At 54.9% G+C, this 22,420-nt stretch overlaps 1 protein-coding gene across 1 annotated transcript; it reads left to right on the top strand.

The window, feature by feature from the left end:
- Positions 1 to 1,253: 1,253 nt before the first annotated feature.
- Positions 1,254 to 20,151, top strand: LOC142930471 (tumor protein p63-regulated gene 1-like protein). The gene is made up of 5 exons (XM_076072871.1): positions 1,254 to 1,722; positions 9,152 to 9,243; positions 10,343 to 10,519; positions 10,761 to 10,914; positions 14,565 to 20,151. Exons 1-5 carry the CDS (start codon positions 1,393 to 1,395, stop codon positions 14,790 to 14,792), a joined length of 981 nt encoding a protein of 326 aa, XP_075928986.1. The 5' UTR covers positions 1,254 to 1,392; the 3' UTR covers positions 14,793 to 20,151.
- Positions 20,152 to 22,420: the final 2,269 nt, after the last annotated feature.

The following is a 22,420-nucleotide window of genomic DNA, read 5'->3' as shown; positions in this document are numbered from 1 at the left end:
CTCATCATCATCACGGTGGCTAGGAGATGTTAACTACCTCGCCTGCTACACAGCACGGCGTGGGTTCAATCCCGACCCTGACGCCTGCTGCTGCTGCTGTATATTTGGAGTTTGCGGTGTCTCTCTCTCTTCGTGGTCGCGTGGATTTTTCTCCGAGGTCTTCCGATTTTCCCCTCCACATTTAGAATCAACATCAATCGTTTAGATGATGATAATAAGTCACTTAATTGACTATCATTTGTGGCCAGGTCGCTTCTGAAAAAGAGCTATATAGATCAGTGGGCCTTACCTAGTAAAAAAAAACGAATTGTTTAGTTTTAGTTCATAGTTTAACTTTTTTTTTCATTTTACCAAGTAAGGCCCACTGAGCTGCGTTGCTATTTTCTTTTTCAGAAGCCACAAATGATAGCTCAACGAAGTGGCGTAATCATCACGTGGGACTATACTGCAGTCAAATCCTCTACACGCGTGTTGATTTGAAATGTGGAGGGAAAGAGCAGAGGGTTCGGAGAAAAATCCACACGACCATGGGCCGAATATTCAAACTCCAAATATACAGGAGGCATCGTCAGGGTCGGTAACGCACCAACGACCTCCTGCATACCAGGCGAGGTAGTTGACATCTCCTAGCCACTGCAGCGCCAGAGTGCACACCATGTGCATATGGTACAGTGTAAAAGCGCCCCGTGTGGACATCCATCGGGTGCACTATGTAAAAACACCCCATTGGGTGCACTATGTAAAAGCGCCCCTTGTGTACATCCATCGAGTGCACTCTGTAAAAGCGCCCCATCGGGTGCACTATCTAAAAGCGCCCCATTGGGTGCACTATGTAAAAGCGCCCCTTGTGTACATCCATCGAGTGCACTCTGTAAAAGCGCCCCATCGGGTGCACTATGTAAAAACGCCCCTTGTGTACATCCATCGGGTGCACTATGTAAAAGCGCCCCATTGGGTGCACTATGTAATAACGCCCCTTGTGTACATCCATCGGGTGCACTCTGTAAAAGCGCCCCATCGGGTGCACTATGTAAAAGCGCCCCATTGGGTGCACTATGTAAAAGCGCCCCTTGTGTACATCCATCCGGTGCACTATGTAAAAACGCCCCATTGGGTGCACTATGTAAAAGCGCCCCGTGTGTACATCCATCGGGTGCACTATGTATAAACGCCCCATCGGGTGCACTATGTAAAAGCGCCCCTTGTGTACATCAAACGGGTGCACTATGTAAAAGCGCCCCACTGGGTGCACTATGTAAAAGCGCCCCATTGGGTGCACTCTGTAAAAGCGCCCCGTGTGTACATCCATCGGGTGCACTGTGTCACCGCGTCCTCCCGCCGAGGAGAGGAGATCCCTCGCCGTCACCTCCCCCTGCTCGTCTCGCGGCCGCGATGTCGGGGTCCGGACCCCCTCAGCTGCGAACCCCCGAACTGGACATCGACCTGGGCAGCGACTCGGAGCTGACGGGACCCCCTTGCCGGGGTCTCCTGGAGGCGGAGGAGCCCCCGTTCCACGCCAGCTCGCTGCGGCTCGCCATCACCGATCCCGAAGGGGAGCCCGAGCGGTCCCCGTGGCGTGGGGGCGCTGGGGTCCTGGGGGTCCCGTGCGGGCCGCGGGGGACCGTGGTCTCCACGGTGACGAGGCTTCGCGTCGAGACCATCACCCCGGGGCCGAGGACCGCCGCCAAGGAGGCGAAAGTGAAACATTTCTTCGTGTTCAGGGTGAGGCTGCTCCCCGCACCCCACTCCCTTGCTGCCCGCGGGCTACCAACGGGACCCAGCGGGGGTCTAGAGGGGGACCCAGCGGGGGTCTAGAGGGGGACCCAGCGGGGGTCTAGAGGGGGACCCAGCGGGGGTCTAGAGGGGGACGAGAGGTGAAAGAGTGTGAGGGGTAGGGGGGGGAAGCGGAGGGCACCCCCTTCATAGGCCCCGATTCCGACCGCGGCCTCGCCTAGATTCATTACCCGGCGAGGAGAGGGGAGGACTCGAGGGAAGGGATAGAGGAAGGAGAGGGGACCCTGGGAGGAGGGGGACCCTGAGGAGGAGGGGGACCCTGGGAGGAGGGGGACCCTGGGAGGAGGGGGACCCTGGGAGGGGAGGGGACCCTGGGAGGGGACCCTGGGAGGAGAGGGGACCCTGGGAGGAGAGGGGACCCTGGGAGGGGAGGGGACCCTGGGAGGAGGGGACCCTGGGAGGAGGGGACCCTGGGAGGAGGGGACCCTGGGAGGAGGGGGACCCTGGGAGGGGAGGGGACCCTGGGAGGAGAGGGGACCCTGGGAGGGGAGGGGACCCTGGGAGGAGAGGGGACCCTGGGAGGAGGGGGACCCTGGGAGGGGATCCTGGGAGGAGGGGGACCCTGGGAGGGGATCCTGGGAGGGGACCCTGGGAGGAGACCCTGGGAGGGGACTCTGGGAGGAGAGGACCCTGGGGGGGTACCCTGGGAGGAGGGGGACCCTGGGAGGAGGGGGACCCTGGGAGGAGGGGGACCCTGGGAGGAGGGGGACCCTGGGAGGAGAGGGGACCCTGGGAGGGGAGGGGACCCTGGGAGGGGACCCTGAGGAGGAGGGGGACCCTGGGAGGAGGGGGACCCTGGGAGGAGGGGGACCCTGGGAGGAGAGGGGACCCTGGGAGGGGAGGGGACCCTGGGAGGGGACCCTGGGAGGAGAGGGACCCTGGGAGGAGGGGGACCCTGGGAGGGGAGGGGACCCTGGGAGGAGAGGGGACCCTGGGAGGGGAGGGGACCCTGGGAGGAGAGGGGACCCTGGGAGGAGGGGGACCCTGGGAGGGGATCCTGGGAGGAGGGGGACCCTGGGAGGGGATCCTGGGAGGAGACCCTGGGAGGAGACCCTGGGAGGGGACTCTGGGAGGAGAGGACCCTGGGGGGGTACCCTGGGAGGAGGGGGACCCTGGGAGGGGATCCTGGGAGGGGAGGGGACCCTGGGAGGAGAGAACCCTGGGGGGGTACCCTGGGAGGAGGGGGACCCTGGGAGGGGATCCTGGGAGGAGGGGGACCCTGGGAGGGGATCCTGGGAGGAGGGGGACCCTGGGAGGGGATCCTGGGAGGGGATCCTGGGAGGGGACCCTGCCTGGTTGAGGTCTCCTTTGCGCAGTGAGCCCCATAAATTGAGAGAGATTTTGTACATCACCACCTCCCATCATCAGCCATGGTCAATCCACTGCTGGATGAAGGCCTCCTCCCCCAATCCACCGCCATCTCTCACGATCCCGCGATGTTAACCATCCACTCGGCACCTGCACATGAGCTGATGTCATCATCGCTCCATCTCCCCGTGGTCAATATTCAGTACTGCACTGAATGATTGTGCGGGGTGTGGCACGAATGGTGCGGTAGGTATGGTGTAGTGAGATTTGGTGTAGTGGGCATGGTGCGGTGAGGGTGGTGTGTCGGAAACTGGTGTGGTGAAAATGGTGTAGTGGGCATGGTGCGGTGAGATTTGGTGCGGCATTGGTGTGGTGGAAATTGGTGAGATGGGAATGGTGTGGTGGGAATTGGCGGGTGGGAATTGGCGTGGTGGAAATTGGTGTTTCGGCATTGGTGTGGTGGGAATGGTGTGGTGGGAATTGGTGTGAAAATGGTGTGGCGGTGTTTGGTGTGGCGGTATGATGTGGTGGTAATGGTGTGGTGTGCGGGGGATTTGGTGAGGTCCCATCTGTGGTGTTGGTGTGGCGTGATGCGGTGGGTAATGTTTGTGTGGTGTGATTATGGGGAGCGGTGGTGCAATGGCTAGCGCACTGCCCTAGGAACCCGGTGACCCGAGTTCAATTCCCACACACGGCCCACACTTTTGACGATTATCTGAACCGGTCATGCGCCTCCCTTAGGTCGACTCGGCCTTAAATGAGTACCCGGTGCGGTGTGTAAACATCGCCACTGGGGAGACAAAGGCGGTCGGGCGTGGTGCTGGCCACCCACCCCCTCGTGTGCCGTTCCGACCTGCATAGGTGCTCGCTAACAGCACTTGCCCCAACAGTCTGTTAAGGCTATACGGGGGATCTTTGTCTTTGTGGTGCGATTCGGGTGTGTGCTTTCGGTGTGTGGTTGTTCAATGCTGTGTGCTACGCAATGGGTATGGTGAGGGTTTGGTGAGGGTGTGGTGTGACGCGTCACGTGTGATGTGCTCTGTGTATGGGCTTTGGTGAGAGTTTGGTGGGCGGTGCAGAGTGTGGGGGGTGGTGCAGCGGTTAGCGCACTGCACCGTGAACCTGGCGACCCCGGTTCGATTCCCGCTCACAGCCAACATCGGTGGCGAATATCTGCACCGGTTCTGGGCCCTCCCCTCGGTCGACTCAACCTTAAACATCGGCATTGGGGAGACAAAGGCGGCCGGGCTTGGTACTGGTCACCCACCCCAATTGTGTGCCGTGTCGGACCTCATAGGTGTTCACTAACAGCTCTAAGTGGGTGTTTGGTGTGGTATGCTGTGGTATGATGGTGTGTGTGTGTGCAGTGTGTGTGTTGGCACAGTCGTGAGCACATGTGGTGTGCATCTGCCAGTCATCTCGGTTCACCCTCCTGCCAGCAGTGAGCCTTTCACACTTGACTCCATCACCTCAAAGTGCACCTAGCCTGGCACAAACTGCACGCTGACGTCATCGCCACGTTGTTGTTGTTGTGTGTGTGTATGATGGCGTGGTTCTGGCCACCCATCCCTTTGTGTGCCGTGCCGGCCTGCATACAGTGAGGGGAAAAAAGTATTTGATCCCCTGCTGATTTTGTACGTTTGCCCACTGACAAAGAAATGATCAGTCTATAATTTTAATGGTACGTTTATTTGAACAGTGAGAGACAGAATAACAACAACAAAATACAGAAAAACGCATGTCAAAAATGTTATAAATTTATTTGCATTTTAATGAGGGAAATAAGTATTTGACCCCTCTGCAAAACATGACTTAGTACTTGGTGGCAAAACCCTTGTTGGCAATCACAGAGGTCAGACGTTTCTTGTAGTTGGCCACCAGGTTTGCACACATCTCGGGAGGAATTTTGTCCATCTCCTCTTTGCAGATCTTCTCCAAGTTATTAAGGTTTCGAGGCTGACGTTTGGAAACTCGAACCTTCAGCTCCCTCCACAGATTTTCTATGGGATTAAGGTCTGGAGACTGGCTAGGCCACTCCAGGACCTTAATGTGCTTCTTCTTGAGCCACTCCATTGTTGCCTTGGCCGTGTGTTTTGGGTCATTGTCATGCTGGAATACTCATCCACGACCCATTTTCAATGCCCTGGCTGAGGGAAGGAGGTTCTCACCCAAGATTTGACGGTACATGGCCCCGTCCATCGTCCCTTTGATGCGGTGAAGTTGTCCTGTTCCCTTAGCAGAAAAACACCCCCAAAGCATAATGTTTCCACCTCCATGTTTGAGGGTGGGAATGGTGTTCTTTGGGTCATAGGCAGCATTCCTCCTCCTCCAAACACGGCGAGTTGAGTTGATGCCAAAGAGCTCCATTTTGGTCTCATCTGACCACAACATTTTCACCCAGTTGTCCTCTGAATCATTCAGATGTTCATTGGCAAACTTCAGACGGGCATGTATATGTGCTTTCTTGAGCAGGGGGACCTTGCGGGCACTGCAGGATTTCAGTCCTTCACGGCGTAGTGTGTTACCAATTGTTTTCTTGGTGACTATGGTCCCAGCTGCCTTGAGATCATTGACAAGATCCTCCCGTGTAGTTCTCGGCTGATTCCTCACCGTTCTCATGATCATTGCAACTCCACGAGGTGAGATCTTGCATGGAGCCCCAGGCCGAGGGAGATTGACAGTTCTTTTGTGTGTCTTCCATTTGCGAATAATCGCACCAACCTTCTCACTAAGCTGCTTGGCAATGGTCTTGTAGCCCATTCCAGCCTTGTGTAGGTCTACAATCTTGTCCCTGACATCCTTGGAGAGCTCTTTGGTCTTGGCCATGGTGGAGAGTTTGGAATCTGATTGATTGATTACTTCTGTGGACAGGCGTCTTTTATACAGGTAACAAGCTGAGTTTAGGAGCACTCCCTTTAAGAGTGTGCTCCTAATCTCAGCTCGTTACCTGTATAAAAGACACCTGGTAGCCAGAAATCTTTCTGATTGAGAGGGGGTCAAATACTTATTTCCCTCATTAAAATGCAAATCAATTTATAACATTTTTGACATGCGTTTTTCTGGATTTTGTTGTTATTCTGTCTCTCACTGTTCAAATAAACCTACCATTAAAATTATAGACTGACCATTTCTTTGTCAGTGGGCAAACGTACAAAATCAGCAGGAGATCAAATACTTTTTTCCCTCAAAGTAGATGGGTTCAAAGCCTTTAGAGGCTAAAAACCCCCTCTTCCTGATGACGACCGCTTGTGTTGCGATCGAAACGTCGTAGATTTTTTTTGTTATTTTCTTTGAACCTATTTACGTGACTTTACCAAAAGACCCAAAGAACATTGCACTTACTGTTTTTTTATTCTTCATGGGCTCGCCCCTGCATGTCTTTCCGCGTCTCATTTCGGTTTATTCCCCCGCCTCGCGGTCTCCGCTCACTCGAGGTTTTCTGTCCACCCCCAAAAATTCAGCACAAATCGATTGACGGACGAGCGTTCGCATGTGCAGCGCCCACGGTCTGGACCACTCTTCCCGCTACACATCCGACGAATTCAATCAATTAACTCATTCAAATATGAGCTAAAAGGCTTCTTTATTTGTCCAGGCATACGCTAGAACAGGGGTGGGCAAATTTTTGGACTCGCGGGCCACAATGGGTTCTAAAATTTGACAGAGAGGCCGGGCCAGGAACAGACGGATAGAGTCTTTGTGTGAACTAATATAAATGATGTGTAAAAATCATTACATAAAAGGATCTGGCCTTTAACAGGTAGCAAAACATTTATTTGCGAGGCAATTTAATCTATTGCACAAACATGAACAATACAAAAACATGTCGTAACTCCCGGTCAAAGTGCGCCATCTAATGGGGAAATGGGGGCATTACAGGAGAAAGGTAAAATTTTATTTAATAATATTAATAATATTTGTACAAGTTCGGCGGGCCGGATTAAAAAGCCCAACGGGCCGTATACGGCCCGGGGGCCGTACTTTGCCCATGTCTGTGCTAGAACATAGCCGTTTATATTATAGAATTTACATTATTGTCCAACTGGCTCGTAACGTTTTTGGCCACTCCACCACGCTTCCAGTAAAGGATCTCCAAAATCCGGCGAAATGTTGGGATTGTGGTCTGGGGGTATGAAGACCGACCAGATTAATTAATTCTAATTTATTTTCTCTGTAATTGTTTTTTCTTGTTATATGTATTTTTTCTCGTTATTTATGTATTACTTTTGGTTTGTTTTAGATTTTTTTGCGAAGTAGTTGTGGTTTTGTTTTTGTATCGACTGTGTAAGGGACTGGATAATTGATGTGCAGCGTTGTGGGATGGAATTGCATGATTGACGCTATTTAAAATTCAATCATTATTATTATTAAATTGTAAGATCCTCCCCCTCCCCCCCCGTATAGCTAACAACAGACTGTAGGGGCAAGTGCTGTTAGTGAGCACCTATGAAGGCCGGAACGGTACACGAGGGGGTGGGTGGCCAGCACCACACCAGACCGCCTTTGTCTCCCCAGTGGTGATGCTTACACATCGCACCAGGTACTCATTTAAGGTTGAGTCGACCTAGGGGAGGCCCATGACCGGTTCATATAATCGTCACTGGTGTTGGGCGTGAGCGGGAATCGAACTCGGTTCACCGGGTTCGTAGCGCAGCGTAGCGCTAGCCGCTACACTCGCTCCCAACTCACGGACAAACACAAAGATCCCCCGTGTAGCCTTAACAGACTGTAGGGGCAAGTGCTGTTAGCGAGCAGCACCTATGAAGGCCGGGACGGTACACGAGGGGGTGGGTGGCCAGCACCACGCCCGACCACCTTTGTCTCCCCAGTGGTAATGTTTACACACAGCACCAGGTACTCATTTGAGGCTGAGTCGACCTAGGGGAGGCCCGGGACCGGTTCAGATAATCGTCAACCTGGTGTTGGCCGTGAGTGGGAATCGTGCTAACCGCTACATTACTCCTCCCCATAGACAAACACACAGGTACACAAAAACACACATGTACATACATCCGCTTTGGATCATCATCGGTAAGTACCGTATTTACGCTACTATTGTCTAGGAGTGTTTTGTGTATCGGGTTTTTACACGTTTATTTAAATTGTTCTTGTTTGTCATACAGCACGATGCTTATTTCATTTTTGATGTCTATATTTGGTTGCCTTGTACCCAACACCATTATTCAGGTGATCCTGAAATGTTGAATACCGCTGTTCATTTTGGTCTATCTGTAAAGTCACGTAGATAGGTTCAAAGAAAATGACAAAAATAACAAAAAACGACGACGTTTCGATCGCAACACAAGCGGTCGTCACCTTTTCCCTTCCTGAACCTATCTAGGTGACTTTACCGGGAGACCCAATGCACATGAATTCCTGCAGTCACGAAAGCTTTAAGTGAACATCGAATATCTCGCTGTTTTGGCTTTCGCGGCACTTTCCAAGAACGTAATCCCCCCCGCGATATTCCAGGGTCTCCTGTACCTGGATTCCCAGTGTCGAGGCGGTACCACCTCTCAGTTGACGGACACCTCCGAGGCAGCAGTCAATATCAATGTGGACACGTGGGAGAAAATGTCAGCCGACCGTAAGCAGCGGAGAAATGGCGTAGCGCAACGCGGTCGAGAAGGTTGAAGAACAAAGGGGGGGAAAAAGCCTATCGCCGTCAACGTCAGCGACGCCAGCGACGGCGCAGCACAAATCCCATCCAGGAGACAAGCGGCAACGCTTGCCCGGCAGTGCAGCTGGTGCTTCTGCTCAAAGGGCTGGCTTCTCATCCCACCAGCACGCAGGCAAATGCTACCGCGAGCTGTTCACCTGGGGTCGTCACCGTTCGCGATGGACAGCCGGAGAAGTGTAAGCGTCACGATTGGGGAGACAAAGGCGGCCAGGCGCGGTGCTGGCCGTCCATCCCGTCGCGTGCCGCGCCGGGCTTTATAGGCGCTCACGAACAGCACTTTCCGCAAAAGTCTGTCAAGCCTACGTGGGGGATCTTTGTCTTTGTTTCACGAGCCTTTTGTTGGTGCGGTGTGCCGTGTGTGGGGTGCAGCCGGGATCGCTGGAGCAGGCCGTGAGCGATGTCAAGGCCCTGATGAGTCCCGTAGAGGATGGAGAAATGCAGAGCGTGTGGCTGCTCACTGAGTGAGACACGGGATAACGGAGGCATGGGGGCAGATACACGGGGACACGGGGACACGGGCACGGGGACACGGGTCCAGGGACACGGGGAGAAGGGGACGCAGTGACACAGAAACTCGGGGACATGGGGACATGGGGACATGGGGACATGGAGACATGGAGACACATGGACTCGGAGGCACAGAGACATGGGTTGCTTGGAGACACGGAGGCATAGGGACATGGAAACATGGGGACATGGAGATACCATGGACTCGGAGGCACAGAGACATGGGTTGCTTGGAGACACGGAGGCATAGGGACATGGAAACATGGGGGCATGGAGACACATGGACTCGGAGGCACAGAGACATGGGTTGCTTGGAGACACGGAGGCATAGGGACATGGAGACATGGGGACATGGAGACACATGGACTCGGAGGCACAGAGACATGGGTTGCTTGGAGACACGGAGGCATAGGGACATGGGGGCATGGAGACACGGGGACGCAGGGACGTGGGGACACTACTCCGCGGGTGGCCGTGCGTCGTCGTGCGTTCTCGGCGAGCTGCACGTGCCCCACGGGGTGGAGCCCTGAGCGTCAACCGGCTCCTGTAGTCAGTGGTGCACAGACGTGCGCGTGGTGGCATCACAGTGCGTGCACGTGATCGCGTGCTAGCGATAGTGAGTGGGGAGCGCTAGTGCAGCGGTTTGCGCTCCTGCGCGATGAAGCCGAGGGTCCGATTCCAATTCCTAGCTCACGGTCATCGACATCAGTACCGGTCCTGGGCCTCTCCTAGGTCGACTCGGCCTAAAATGAGCATCCGGTGCGGTGTGTAAATATCGCCACTGGGGAGACAAAGGCAGCCGGGCGTGGCGCTGGCCACCCACCCCTTCGTGAGCCGTGCTGGCCTTCATAGGTTGCTACTCGCTAACAGCAACATGCCCCAACAGTCTGTCAATGGGCTATACGGTGTGGGGGTCTTTGTGTTTGTCCGCGAGATGCTTGCACGACAAAGTTTGAGGTGCCACCCACACGGGGGGGGGAGAGGGGGGCGATCTTTGTCACGCAACAGCGGTGGTGAGGGTGGCGGTCGTGTCCGCCCCCCCCCCACCCGCAGGGTGGACCACTGGAACACGGAGCGCGAGCGGCTGGTGCTGCTGGCGGAGCGCTCCATGCTCGTGTGCAAGTACGACTTCATGAGCCTGCACTGCCGCCGCGTGCGCCGTATCCCCCTGCGCTACGTGGAGACCGTCACCACGGGGGCCTTCCTCTTCCCGCACAAGTCGCTCAGCAAGTGCGTCGCTCGCTCGCTCCGTCGCTCGCTCGCTCAGTCCGTGATGTAGCATTTCGGGTTGTATCTTGAACTTCTTTCGCGCCGTGCGTAGCCAACCGTGCTCATCGGAGGCGCGAGGGGGGGGGGGGGAAGGACAACAAACCAAACACAAAAAGCGGTTTTAAATCAATGAGTTTTGAAAGTTGCGTAGCTCCCGTGGCTTCCAAATAATACCACTTCCTCGCGTGGGTGCGTGCGTCAGGCGGGAGGGCCTGGGCGTGCGCGTGGAGTGGGACCGCGTGGCCCACGCGCCGTTCTGGACCCAGTGGAACCCGTTCTCGGAGGAGCTGCCCTACACCACCTTCACGCAGCACCCCATGGCCTCCGCCGACGAGAAGATCGCCGCGCTGTGCCAGGTGACGCCTCTGCCCTCTCTCTGTACCGTACGTTGGAACTGCTGTTGCTCCGTACGTAGCCGAACGTGCTAATCGGAGGTGCGCGGGAAGGACAACAAACTAAACACAAAAGGTAGTTCTAAAGAAATGGGTCTACAATATATATTTAGTTCCAGTGGCTTCCTAATATTGGCATCTGAAAGTGCACGATACGGTGACCGTCTTTGTTCCGATAGCTAGCCAAAAACTGCTGCTGCTGCGAGGCTGATGGAGTTTGCGTGATGGTTTATGTTCCTTGACGAGATCGGCAAGGCATTGTGGTTCATTTGTGGCAAGCACTTTGTCTGTAATGAGTGCGACCTCATGACGTATTCATTCGGCAACCGGAAGCCAATGCAACATTGGGCAGACATGGTCAGATCTTCCAGTACCCGTCATGGCATGTGCCAGAGAATTTTGTATACGGAGTAGTGAATGGCAATAATCGAGCCTCGTCAATACGATGCTACACACCGCCGTGTTGGCTATGTCAAAATGGTCGAATGTGTCGTAGAGGCCTTGATGTGAAAATCACAGGGCCTGACGATAGTTTGCGCGCGGTGATAACACGACACGGTCTGGTCGAGGGTGGTGCCCGAGGCTCTGTAGGGAAGTAGAAAACTGAATCCTGGAGTCCGTGACCGCCACACGCGATCCGCCCGCAATTTGTTTCGCCTGAACCCGAGCGCCAACCAGCAGAACCTCCGAACTGTTCCGGATCAAGCAGCGTGTCGTGTGGTGCAGGCCGCACGTGCACCGCTCGCGTGCAATCTCCGTGGTTGTCGAGGCTCTCCGTATCTTACTTTGACTTCACCGCGGCGACCAATTGTGTTACCATCGGCACATCGATGGAACTTGATGTCATGCCCTGAGGTGACATCGGCCATTGGAGAGACGTTTGTTGAAAATAAGAGCTTGAGGACGGATCCCTGCGGTACGGCGACTCGGCACAGCACAGACGATGACTGATCGTCACCCAGCTTGACGAACTGTGATCGACCACGTAGGGACGACTCAATCCACTACAGTGCCGTACCCGACACAGCGAACCTTGACCGTAGCCACCCGACGAGTATCTCGTGGTCGATGGTGTCGAAGGCGGCTGAGAGATCGAGGCCGACCAACGCTGCGGCGCACACCGGTCATCCGTGACCTTGTAGAGGTCATCCGTGACCTTGTAGAGGTCATCCGTGATCTTGTAGAGGCCATCCGTGATCTTGTAGAGGCCATCCGTGACCTTGTAGAGGCCATCCGTGATCTTGTAGAGGCCATCCGTGATCTTGTAGAGGCCATCCGTGATCTTGTAGAGGTCATCAGAGATCTTGTAGAGGTCATCCGTGATCTTGTAGAGGCCATCCGTGATCTTGTAGAGGCCATCCGTGACCTTGTAGAGGCCATCCGTGACCTTGTAGAAGCCATCAGAGATCTTGTAGAGGTCATCCGTGATCTTGTAGAGGCCATCCGTGACCTTTTAGAGGTCATCCGTGATCTTGTAGAGGCCATCCGTGATCTTGTAGAGGCCATCCGTGATCTTGTAGAGGCCATCCGTGATCTTGTAGAGGCCATCCGTGACCTTGTAGAGGCCATCCGTGATCTTGTAGAGGCCATCCGTGATCTTGTAGAGGCCATCCGTGATCTTGTAGAGGCCATCCGTGATCTTGTAGAGGCCATCCGTGATCTTGTAGAGGCCATCCGTGATCTTGTAGAGGTCATCAGAGATCTTGTAGAGGTCATCCGTGATCTTGTAGAGGCCATCCGTGATCTTGTAGAGGCCATCCGTGACCTTGTAGAGGCCATCCGTGATCTTGTAGAGGCCATCCGTGATCTTGTAGAGGCCATCCGTGATCTTGTAGAGGTCATCAGAGATCTTGTAGAGGTCATCCGTGATCTTGTAGAGGCCATCCGTGATCTTGTAGAGGCCATCCGTGACCTTGTAGAGGCCATCCGTGACCTTGTAGAAGCCATCAGAGATCTTGTAGAGGTCATCCGTGATCTTGTAGAGGCCATCCGTGACCTTGTAGAGGCCATCCGTGACCTTTTAGAGGTCATCCGTGATCTTGTAGAGGCCATCCGTGATCTTGTAGAGGCCATCCGTGATCTTGTAGAGGCCATCCGTGATCTTGTAGAGGCCATCCGTGACCTTGTAGAGGCCATCCGTGATCTTGTAGAGGCCATCCGTGATCTTGTAGAGGCCATCCGTGATCTTGTAGAGGCCATCCGTGACCTTGTAGAGGCCATCCGTGACCTTGTAGAGGCCATCCGTGACCTTGTAGAGGCCATCCGTGACCTTTTAGAGGTCATCTGTGACCTTGTAGAGGTCATCCGTGACCTTGTAGAGGTCATCCGTGACCTTGTAGAGGTCATCCGTGATCTTGTAGAGGCCATCTGTGATCTTGTAGAGGCCATCTGTGATCTTGTAGAGGCCATCCGTGATCTTGTAGAGGCCATCCGTGATCTTGTAGAGGCCATCCGTGATCTTGTAGAGGCCATCCGTGATCTTGTAGAGGCCATCCGTGATCTTGTAGAGGCCATCCGTGATCTTGTAGAGGCCATTTGTGATCTTGTAGAGGCCATCCGTGATCTTGTAGAGGCCATCCGTGATCTTGTAGAGGCCATATGTGACCTTGTAGAGGTCATCAGAGATCTTGTAGAGGCCATCCGTGATCTTGTAGAGGTCATCAGAGATCTTTTAGAGGTCATCCGTGATCTTGTGGAGGTCATCAGAGATCTTGTAGAGGCCATCCGTGATCTTGTAGAGGCCATCCGTGATCTTGTAGAGGCCATCCGTGATCTTGCAGAGGTCATCCGTGATCTTGTAGAGGCCATCCGTGATCTTGCAGAGGCCATCAGAGATCTTGTAGAGGTCATCCGTAATCTTGTAGAGGCCATCCGTGATCTTATAGTGGCCATCCGCAATCTTGTAGAGGTCATCCGTGATCTTATAGAGGCCATCAGAGATCTTTAGCAGAGCCGTCTCAGTGCTGTGAGACTTCCGGTACGTCGACCACAACGAGTTGAATCTGCCCGTTGCAGCGACGTGGGGAAGTAACCGCTTCAGACACAGGCGGCTCTATGACCTTTGAAACCGCACTCAGGTTTGAGATCGGGCGATAGTTTGCGGGGTCACTACGTCTCAGGGCAGTTTACCTGCGCCATTTCGAAGCCGTCTGGGCAACAGCCCTCGCTCAACGAAGTATTTGCCAGGTGGACAATCGGCGGCGCAAGCAACGTCCGAGCACGATTTGGGAATCATTCGAATCGACGTGTGGATGCCGTCGAGCGGCGGCGATGTCTTATTTGTCAGCCGTGTGATGCTCATTGACACCTCTGCCACTGATGTTGGTGCCAGAGTCTCGAGTTACACATTGGTTCCATGTTGATCAAACTCAGATGGCAGCCCGGGGAGAATGCGTTGCCTTCAAGTTACAAACTGCCGCCTTGATCGTCGCTATTCCATCGGGAGAGAACGTCTCAAGTACTGTGCGCGGACCGGCTTGACGAGTTGATGCGCGGTTGGGGTCCAGCGGACGTTTCACGACGTGTCGCAGAGCACGGCGGTCGCGTCCTCACCCCCTCCCGCGTGCGCTGCGTGTCCCTCTCTCTCTCTCCCTCTCTCTCTCCGCGGCGCTCAGATCGCCAGCTTCCAGACGCAGCTGGTGCAGGCGGTGCAGCTGGCGCAGCGGGGGGGGGGCGGGGGCGGCGGGTCGCGCGCGCCGGGCGAGGTGGGCGTGGAGGTGTGCGCCACGCTGGCCGTGCAGGACGCGCCGCTCCGCATCGACACCTACGTGGGGCTCGTGTCGCTCATCGGCAACGAGGCCCGGCTCGGCTACTCCATGGCGCGGGGCCTCTTCGGCTTCTAAGCGAGGGCGGGCCGCCCCCCCCGACCGCCCCCCCCCCCCCCCCCCGGGTTGCGGGGTGGGGGGGGGTGGTCACGGTGGGGGGGGCGATGGGCAACGCCGGAGACACGCACGCACGCACTCACCTGAGACGCGCACATTGCAGACAAAGACACGCACGCACTCGCTGGAGACACGCACACACTGCAGACAAAGACACTCGCTGGAGACACGCACACACTGCAGACAAAGACACTCACCTGAGACGCACACACACGCACTCGCCGGAGACACGCACACATTGCAGACAAAGACACATTGCAGACAAAGACACATTGCAGACAAAGACACACTGCAGACAAAGACACGCAGCGCACTCGCCGGAGACACGCACAGAAGGTAGTCACTGCGTGTCTCTGGTAGTGGTGTGGAGGTACCGCCTGACTCCCCGTTGGTAAACGTTACCGGTGGTACCTCGCCGTGGTCGTGCGCCCCCCCAGCTGCCCGAGCCGGCGTGCCGCACGCTGTGCACTTTATTAACCCGTCGTCGCCCGCCCGCCCGCCCGCTCGCTCGCTCCACCGCCCTTTAGCGCGAGGGGGGCCCGCGGCGTAGCGACGAGGTGGCGGTGGCGGTGCCGGGCGTTCAAAGCCTCTGCGTCCAGCGCCGGCCCTTCTCTCGCAAGCTGGCCGGGGCTTGCGCGTGACGGGAGTTGCTCCCTGGCTGACCCGTGTGAATTGCCGCGATTAGCGCCGTCGCGTCGCCGTAGCTCGAAAACGGATTTCTTGTTGCGCGCTAGGCGTTCGTTTACTTGGCTCTCGTCGATTCGGTGCGACCCAGTGTTTCTCAAACTTGTTTGGCCCCCCGCCGCGGATCGCTCAGTCGTTGGGGACCCACCCGGCCCCCCCAACCCCTGGTGACAAAACGCATCCGCGTCTCTCTCTCTCTCTTAAGTACCAGGTGTACATCTTTATTAATTTTACCGGAACGTCTTTTATTTTACGCAGCTGTAAGTTGTTGTGTTTTTTTTTTGGGGGGGGTGGGAGGTCATTTAGATCTTGGTGTTAGGGTGGTTCAATCTGGGGCGTTCTTTGGTCTGCTGGTGAGACTAGACCATAGAGAAGGCTGATGTCTCTGTGTCTCTGGTGTAGGCCAATCAGTTTCAAAGACAATGCGTAGATTAGAGAAATGTTTTTTTTGCATGGTCACCACAGGTACTGTGCGGTTAATGCAGTATTTGATTCCTTGCAAAAAGTTTCTATTTGGTGTCTGAACATCTTGACACGACTCGTGTTTGATTACTGTCAGAAAGGCTAAAACCTATTCTTATTTTTCATACCTTCATCAGGGTAGTTTACCCGACTTTATTTTTTTAACGAAATATAAGTAAAAGTGTTCATTATTGTCATTATTTGCTGCGGGTCAACTCGCGTTTGCATCACAGCGCCGTCCGCGGAACCACCTGGAGGACCGTCGCGGACCAGCCGGTGGTTCCGGGGGGGGGGGGGGGGGGGCGGGGGGGGACCGCACTCTGAGATCCGCTGGGTTCAACCAATTCCGTGATATTTTTTTTGCGTGAGCGCTTGTCCCGTCGACGTAGCAACTGAATATCGATCGATCGATCGGGGTGTGTAGGCATCGTGACTTGGCTTCAGCGGCACAGCGGGTGGGCGGTGCGCCCCTGGACTATGGCGCTGGTATATTTTGTGCTTCGTTACATATCTATATACAACAAAACCCCCCACCGGTTTGGGAAGTCGCGCGTGCGCGCGCGCAAGGAGTCTGTGACGCGGTCCAGCACGTGGTTGGTACTCGCCAGGCGCGCAGGGTACGGAGCTATGGGCGTGAGGCTGCGATGAGACGTCAACGCAACGATGCTTGGTACTAAAGTTGCGCCGATAGTGAAACATCCTCGCGAGAGTTGTCGCGAGTGGGCTGCGATGGCTCATGTGGCGGGAGGGCAGGGTCGCCAGAGCGTGGTACCTGCAGCGCTGGCTGGCTCTCAAGTTTTTCGGAAATAAATCCCGCACCTCCGATGAGGGCAGTTGGCTACGTACGGTGTACATGGTCGACGTGGCGGGTTTCCTCTGTGCGAGTGAACCCCTGGTAGTATCACTAACCTCCTACTCCAGTATCATTCATATTGGATCAGCTCTACTGGAGTTACCGTGACTCACCCCCCCCCCCCCCCCCGCTGTTATGCAGACAGATGGACGCAGCTGATGCATAAACGTTTTTAACTTAAGTTAAAAAGTAAAGACGAGGGTAATTACATTTGTAACCGCGCATGCTCTATCGCAGTGCCGCGAGAAAGAGGTTGGGCCTTTTAAGTGTCTCTTAAAAGTCCGTGTAGCTTGCAGGTTGCTGCTGCTGTGAATGTGCAGCAGTGGGATGATGACGACGGCCGAGCTCCAGACGAAGGGGGTTGCCACGGAGACGCGACGGCCGGCAGTGGCCGTGGTCCCGGTCCTTGGTGGAGAGAGGAGGAGGAGGTTGTGAGTCGTGCTGCTGCTGCTGCTGCTGCAGAGGAAGAAAGGGGGGAGGACGAGGAGGAGGGGAGTGCTACCGTGAGCTGTAGTGCAGGGCGACGGAGGACCGAGAGGCCGATGAGTGCAGGGATTGTAGCGGGGTGTAGGGATTGTGGAAGGGTGTGGGGGATTGTAACGGGGTGTAGGGATTGTGGAAGGGTGTGGGGGATTGTAACGGGGGGTGGGGATTGTGGAAGGGTGTGGGGGGTTGTAACGGGGGGTGTAGGGATTGTGGAAGGGTGCAGGGGCCGGAACGTCACCAGCAAGGCACCCTTGCGGCAGTCTCAGCGGAATGAAAGTGAATGACGATCATTTGTGTTGAATCAATTCGAGATTCTCAATGAAAGTGAACGATAATCATTCGCGATTTGACCTTGGTGCGAATTCATTTAAGGTTTCTCAACGAAAGTGAACGATACCCCTGCATGATTTTGACACTGAGAGTGGAATCAAAGTGAGGTTCTCGGTGAGAGTGACGCTCGGCTTGGGGTTCTCGTCGAGGGCACTCGACGGCCGTGGGATTTCCAGTGATGACGATCGCTCGAGATTCGACCTCCGTGTGAGACCACGGCGATCCGTTCTCAGGATCCCACCGCGGAGACTGCCCTCCGGCCATTTAGGATTTGCCCTCGATGACCCGGATTAATGACGCAATCTCGGTGAACGTGACCGACCATCGTGCCGGATTTTACATCTTGCCGCGGTGGCTGGGAGATGTTAACTCCCCCGCCTGGTATACAGGAGGTCGTCGGTTCGATCCCGACCCTGACGCCTGCTGCTGTATATTTGGAGTTTGCGGTGTCTCATCATCATCACGGTGGCTAGGAGATGTTAACTCCCTCGCCTGGTATACAGGAGGTCGTGGGTTCGATCGCGACCCTGACGCCTGCTGCTGTATAATTGGAGTTTGCGGTGTCTCTCTCTTCCCGTGGTCGCGTGGATTTTTCTCCGGTTCCTCCTGTTTTTTCCCTCCACATTCAGAATCGACATCATCACGCTGTTAAGAGTATTTGGCTGCTGTACATTACAACGTAATGATAAGCCCACTTCGTTGAGCTATCATTTGTGGCCAGGTCGCTTCTGAAAAAGAGCTATACAGCTCAGTGGGCCTTACATAGTTAAAATACCAAAAAAAACAGTTTTAGTTAAAAAAATATGGATAGATCGTGTTGGATGAAAGCGACAGATTGTAAAACTTGCAGCGGATTTCCAAGTTTATCTCTGGGTTATGTTTTAACATTCCCCAGGTGTTCTGGATCATCTCCAGGCCGGTTTCCGTGTTAGGATCCACCGCGTGTCCAAGTTTGACCCAGTACGGTCCTTGAATATTGACCCTCTGCGTGTTCGGGTGGAAGGAATTGACGTTTACCGATATCTGGTAGCGGCAATGTGTTTGAACTTCGTTCGAAGAGATGCTGGCCGGGTGATATGCCTGCGTTTGGTCTCCAGGGGAAAGAGGTGGCGTCCCTATTCTGCACACACATTAATCAGAATATGCACGTGTACTGGAGGGACCCGACGAGCCGTATTTAGCCGCAGTACATCGCCACGTGATGGTACGCCATCTCGTGGAGCTGTCATTTGTGGCCAGTTCGCTTCCGGGGAAGAAAAAAAAGAGTTATGTAGCTCAGTGGTGTCTTGCGTGGTATAATGAAGAAAAAAACAGTTAAACTACGAACTAAAATTAAACAATTTTATTTTGTTATTTTACCAGGTAAAGCCCCACCGAGCAATGTAGCTCTTTTTCAGAAGCGACCTGGCACGGGGTTGGAACGCTACACCCCCCCCCCCCCAAGCAAGGGCTTTGGAGAACCCCAGCTTGTGACAGAACCATGGATCTGCAATAGACGTTCCAGTCGTGACGTTAACCACAAGCCGCCGCCGTGCAACGCGCCACACCGATCGACCGGATCCCGCTCGCCACTCACGGGGCTGTGCGCCACGGAGTGAAGCGTTGGCGGTGTTGGGTGATTGTGTGACGGGGTAAAACCAAAACGACACCAACAACCGCAACAACGCACACACACACACTCGGTGATAAAATCACAACGGTGGGACAGCCCGCGGTGTGTAATCATCTGGAGCAGCGTGGGAGACGGACGCTGCCCGGCAGTTGCCAACCAACTGGGGGGGGGGGGGGGGAGGGGGGGGTATCTTTGTTTTTTGTGTGTTGCGAACATCGTGGGAAGCGCACGTGAAGTGGTTATCGCCGCCGTGAGTTCGATTCCCGCTCGCGGCCAACAACGGAGGCGGATGTTTGAACTGGTCCTGGGCCTCCCCTAGGACGACTCGGCCTCAAATGAGTACCTGGTGTGCGGTGTGTAAACATCGGCACCGGGGAGACAAAGGCGGGCGGGCGGGCGGGCGGGCGTGGTACTGGCCACACCACCTGATCGTGAACCGTGCTGGCCTTAATAATGTACTTGCTCATAGCACTTGCCCCCAAGCCTGGTGAAGGCTACACTGGGGATGTTTCTCTTTGTGACTGGCGGTGTGGGTTGGGTGGATGCGAGGCAGCGCGATAGGCCGGGAGCGCGCGAGCAGTGGACCCATGCTGCACCCTAGGTTTACTGCCCCTCCCCCCCCCCCCTGTGTTGACCCCTCCCCTAGCTTGACCCCCCCTGGGTTGACCCCTCCCCTAGCTTGACCCCTCCCCTAGCTTGACCCCTCCCCTAGCTTGACCCCCCTCCCCTAAGTTGACCCCCCCCCTGGGTTAACCCCCCCTGGGTTGACCCCCCCTCCCCTGGGTTGACCCCCCTCCCCCCGGGTTGACCCCTGGGTGATAGAGTATACGCCGTGACCCCTGCTGCCTTGTCATGTGTGTGTGCGTGTTCGCATATAAAGTGTATACTACGTGCTCCTGCGGCGTCCGCCTGCGTCATTCTGCGGGGTTCCTCGTTTTCGTCATCGCACGCCCAAAATCTGATTGCTGGCCGCCTTGAAAAGCGACCAGAGGCCGGAGGGGTTGAGTCGTCGCACCTCCTGAATTTTACATCAGCATCGGATTGGGGCTACGAAGCTCTTCTTCGCAGATGTGCCCAGTCGGAGCGGGTCAAACAATACCAAAAAAACTATAGGAGTGCAAAGTATAGGGAAGGTAAGCAAATCACAAAAAATAAATGTAATGAACAAAGCTAAACTTTTTATTTTACCAGGTAAAGCCCACTGAGCTATCTAGCTTTTTTGTTTCAGAAACGACCTGGCCACAAAACGAAGTGACTTATGTGGAAATGTATAGCAGCTCGGCAGTGATACCATCAACCGTGCCACGGTGTCGAGATGTTAACTGCCTTGCCAGGTATACAGGAGGTCGTGGGTTCGATCCTGACCCTGATGCCTGCTGTGTATTTGGAGTTTGTGGTGTCTCTCTCCCCTTTGTAGCGTGGATTTGTCTTCGGGTCCTCCGGTTTCCCCCTCCACATTTATAACTGATGTTCGTTTTGAGTATTTGGCTGCTATAAAGTATTTCCACTTGATAAATCACTTCATTGAGTTATCATTTGTGGCCAAGTCGCTTCTGAAAAAGAGCTACATAGCTTAGTGGGTCTGAATCTGGTAAAATAAAAAAATATTTATAGTTCAGTTTTATCATCACCAGGCCAATGCTGCAACACATCTTCATACCATGGAAATTTAAACGCACAAGACATCGTGGTGCGATTGTGACCATGTAACACACACTATGGAATAACCCCACAGAGACAGAGACCCATAGAGATGCATAGAGACACGACGTACATTACATTAAGGACAATTTTTTTGGATTGTCAGTTTCCAGATTTCGCACAATTTTGAATCAAAACGCTTTCAACGTAGCTGCACCAAAGTGTTTGGATCCACCCAGTCCCGTCCCTTGGCATCTCCAAGCTTCTGACTCAGTCATTTAAACCGACTCTTAAAAAGACTAAAGTATAAGTGTGAAAGTCCTTCACCCCCCCCCAACCACCTCATAATTGTGTTTTTGTGTAATTGTGGAATGGTTTTGTAATGAGAGCGCCATCTCCTGTATTATGTGGGGCATTACTTGTTACGCAGTTATGGTTTATCTATGGAAGCGTTTATATCTGGAGCAAAGGTGGGGGGGGCGGATCCACCCGGGAAGCTTCTGGAACGTTCCCGAAAGTTCCAGGAGGGGCGTGGCCAGAGGCGGGGCTTAGCCGCCAGGGAGCGCATATAAGCGGGGGCCGGGGCAAGGTGCGGGGTCGGTGTGTGAAGATCAAGAGGAGCTGCCTGGCGCCGCTGCCCCGCCATCTCCATCGGCCACAGTGGCGGCTCGACCTCCAACCGCTCAGCCGCTCCCCGGCGCGCCGTCAGTCGGCGGCGCGTTAGAGAGCGGGGTGAGCGCCACGCGGGGCAGCGAAGGCGCCTGGGCGGCGTAACATCCGTAGTGAGAGCGAGAGAGACGACCAAGCTGTACCGAAGATTTATTAATAAACAACGTAAAGTTTCTTACCGTGTCGGAGCCACTTACTACCGTTTGATGCGGCGTTCTTCATTGCAAGTGTAGTGAGTCCAACTGAGTCGCAGACGTTGTCTTGGGAGCAACAGTATTTATTCAATGAATCAACATAACATTACACAACATACACTTGGGTGTTGAATGCCCATCTAGCCACTAGACACGGTTCGTTATCCCGGCCCAGACCACAAGCTGGGTCCCGGACCGCGTGGCTAGAGGCTTCTTTTACCCGACGTGGATTTTCATCTCCAGCAACACGAAGAACCCCCGACCCCCTCACGGGGCCCCCGTTATATCGGCCTGGGCTGGGGCTGGCTCCGCCCCTCGCCCCGCCCACCTTCTAGATCTCTCGAGCTCTTTCCCAAAGGCTCCCGAGAGCTCTTTTATACCACGTGACCGCCCAGCGGCCCCCGTCCAGCGGTGGCCCCCCTCCAATATCCGGTCACGTGTCGGCAGGTCACCCAGCGTATCGTGCCCCAACGTAACCATGGCTGGCTGACGCTCCCTCACTGTGGGCCCGCACCGCACACTGTACGTGGTGCCTCAGCACTGACCAGCGCTCACCCAAGCCCCGCTAGGGCTGGCACTACGCCCAGTGAGCGGGCTACACGTAATGCCAACACATTATCTGCCGTGGCTTCGTAAGCCCGGCACCACAGTGACAATC

The sequence above is a fragment of the Petromyzon marinus genome, chromosome 39 (assembly GCF_048934315.1).
Source record: "Petromyzon marinus isolate PM22_M1 ecotype Great Lakes invasive population chromosome 39, UKy_Petmar_22M1.pri1.0, whole genome shotgun sequence".
NCBI classification, from domain to species: domain Eukaryota; kingdom Metazoa; phylum Chordata; class Hyperoartia; order Petromyzontiformes; family Petromyzontidae; genus Petromyzon; species Petromyzon marinus.
Note: the sequence above shows the minus strand (reverse complement) of the source record. Positions and strands in the feature narration are given on the sequence as shown.

What these genes read in the sequence shown, in the direction of transcription:
- LOC142930471 (XM_076072871.1), top strand. Translation starts at nt 1,393, where the DNA reads ATGTCGGGGTCCGGACCCCCTCAGCTGCGAACCCCCGAACTGGACATC. An exon ending in AACATTTCTTCGTGTTCAGG is followed by an intron (nt 1,723 to 9,151) that starts GTGAGGCTGCTC and finishes TGTGGGGTGCAG; the next exon opens with CCGGGATCGCTGGAGCAGGC. An exon ending in CCGCACAAGTCGCTCAGCAA is followed by an intron (nt 10,520 to 10,760) that starts GTGCGTCGCTCG and finishes TGCGTGCGTCAG; the next exon opens with GCGGGAGGGCCTGGGCGTGC.